Here is a 1,051-nt window from a genome sequence, read left to right on the forward strand (position 1 = left end):
CGCCACTTTAATTGCACCCCCAAAAAATTGTTATTTTGAGGGTGGACAGGCTCAGGCACAGCCACTTGAATTCCGTCACCCCGGATGTTCTCCCTGCGCTTCAGGGGGTTGCGTGGGCTCGGGCACAGTCACTTCAGCTGCACCATGAAAAATGTGCTACCCAGTTTTTTGGGGAGGGGTTGCACAGGCTCAGGGATCTCAATCCTACCGTGAAAAAACGTGTTATCATAGAATCCCAGACTGGTTTGTGTTGGAAGGGACCTTAAAGATCATCTAGTTCCAACCCCCCTGCCATGGGCAGGGACACCTTCCACTAGACCAGGTTGCTCCAAGCCTCATCCAGCCTGGCCTTGGACACTCCCAGGAATGGGGCATCCACAGTTTCTCTGGGCAACCTGTCCCAGTGCTCCCCCCCCTCTCTGGGAAGAATTCCTTCCTGATATCTAATCTAATCCTCCCCACCTTCAATTTAAACCCGTTACCCCTTGTCCTGTCACTACAGGCCCTTGCAAAAAGTCCCCCCAGCTTCCTTGTAGCCCCCCAGGCACTGGAAGGGGCTCCAAGGTCTCCCCGGAGCCTTCCCTTCTCCAGGCTGAACCCCCCAACTCTCCCAGCCTGTCCCCATGGCAGAGGGGCTCCAGCCCTCGGAGCATCTCCGTGGCCTCCTCCGGACTCGCTCCAACCAGTCGATACCCTTCTGATGTTGAGGGCTCAGTCCTTGCTCCACCAAACTGCACCTCCAAAAACTTGATACCCCTTTTTTGCGGCATTCACGAGGGTTCAGGCACAGCCACTTGAATTGCATCACCAAAAATCTGCTGCCCAATTTTTGGGGGGGCTTCACACGAGCTCTGGCACACAGCGGGGCTGGTAGGCGCGACACAAGCATGGGCACCATGCTCCTGGTAGGAAACGCTCCCTGGAAAAGGAGGAGAGGTACCTGCAGGATGGTGAAATTCTCCAGGACGCTGTTCATCATGTACTTCTCCGGGAGGTGCTTGAGTTTGTGGATGAAGTTGATCATGTACTCGCACATGGGAGACCGGTGGAT

At 55.3% G+C, this 1,051-nt stretch overlaps 1 protein-coding gene across 1 annotated transcript in view; it reads right to left on the reverse strand.

Annotated features, from left to right (window-relative positions):
• Window positions 1–940: 940 nt before the first annotated feature.
• The window catches only part of LOC104515420 (transcriptional enhancer factor TEF-5-like), a gene marked incomplete at both ends in the record, with an annotated part of 2,398 nt that continues 2,287 nt past the window's right edge, over window positions 941–1,051 (reverse strand). Inside the window, one exon of the mRNA XM_010159380.1 lies at window positions 941–1,051. This exon is cut by the window's right edge and continues 12 nt beyond it. Within this exon, the coding sequence (XP_010157682.1) occupies window positions 941–1,051 (111 nt within the window).

The sequence above is a fragment of the Eurypyga helias genome, unplaced genomic scaffold, assembly GCF_000690775.1.
Source record: "Eurypyga helias isolate BGI_N326 unplaced genomic scaffold, ASM69077v1 scaffold26149, whole genome shotgun sequence".
In the NCBI taxonomy this organism is placed as follows: Eukaryota; Metazoa; Chordata; class Aves; order Eurypygiformes; family Eurypygidae; genus Eurypyga; species Eurypyga helias.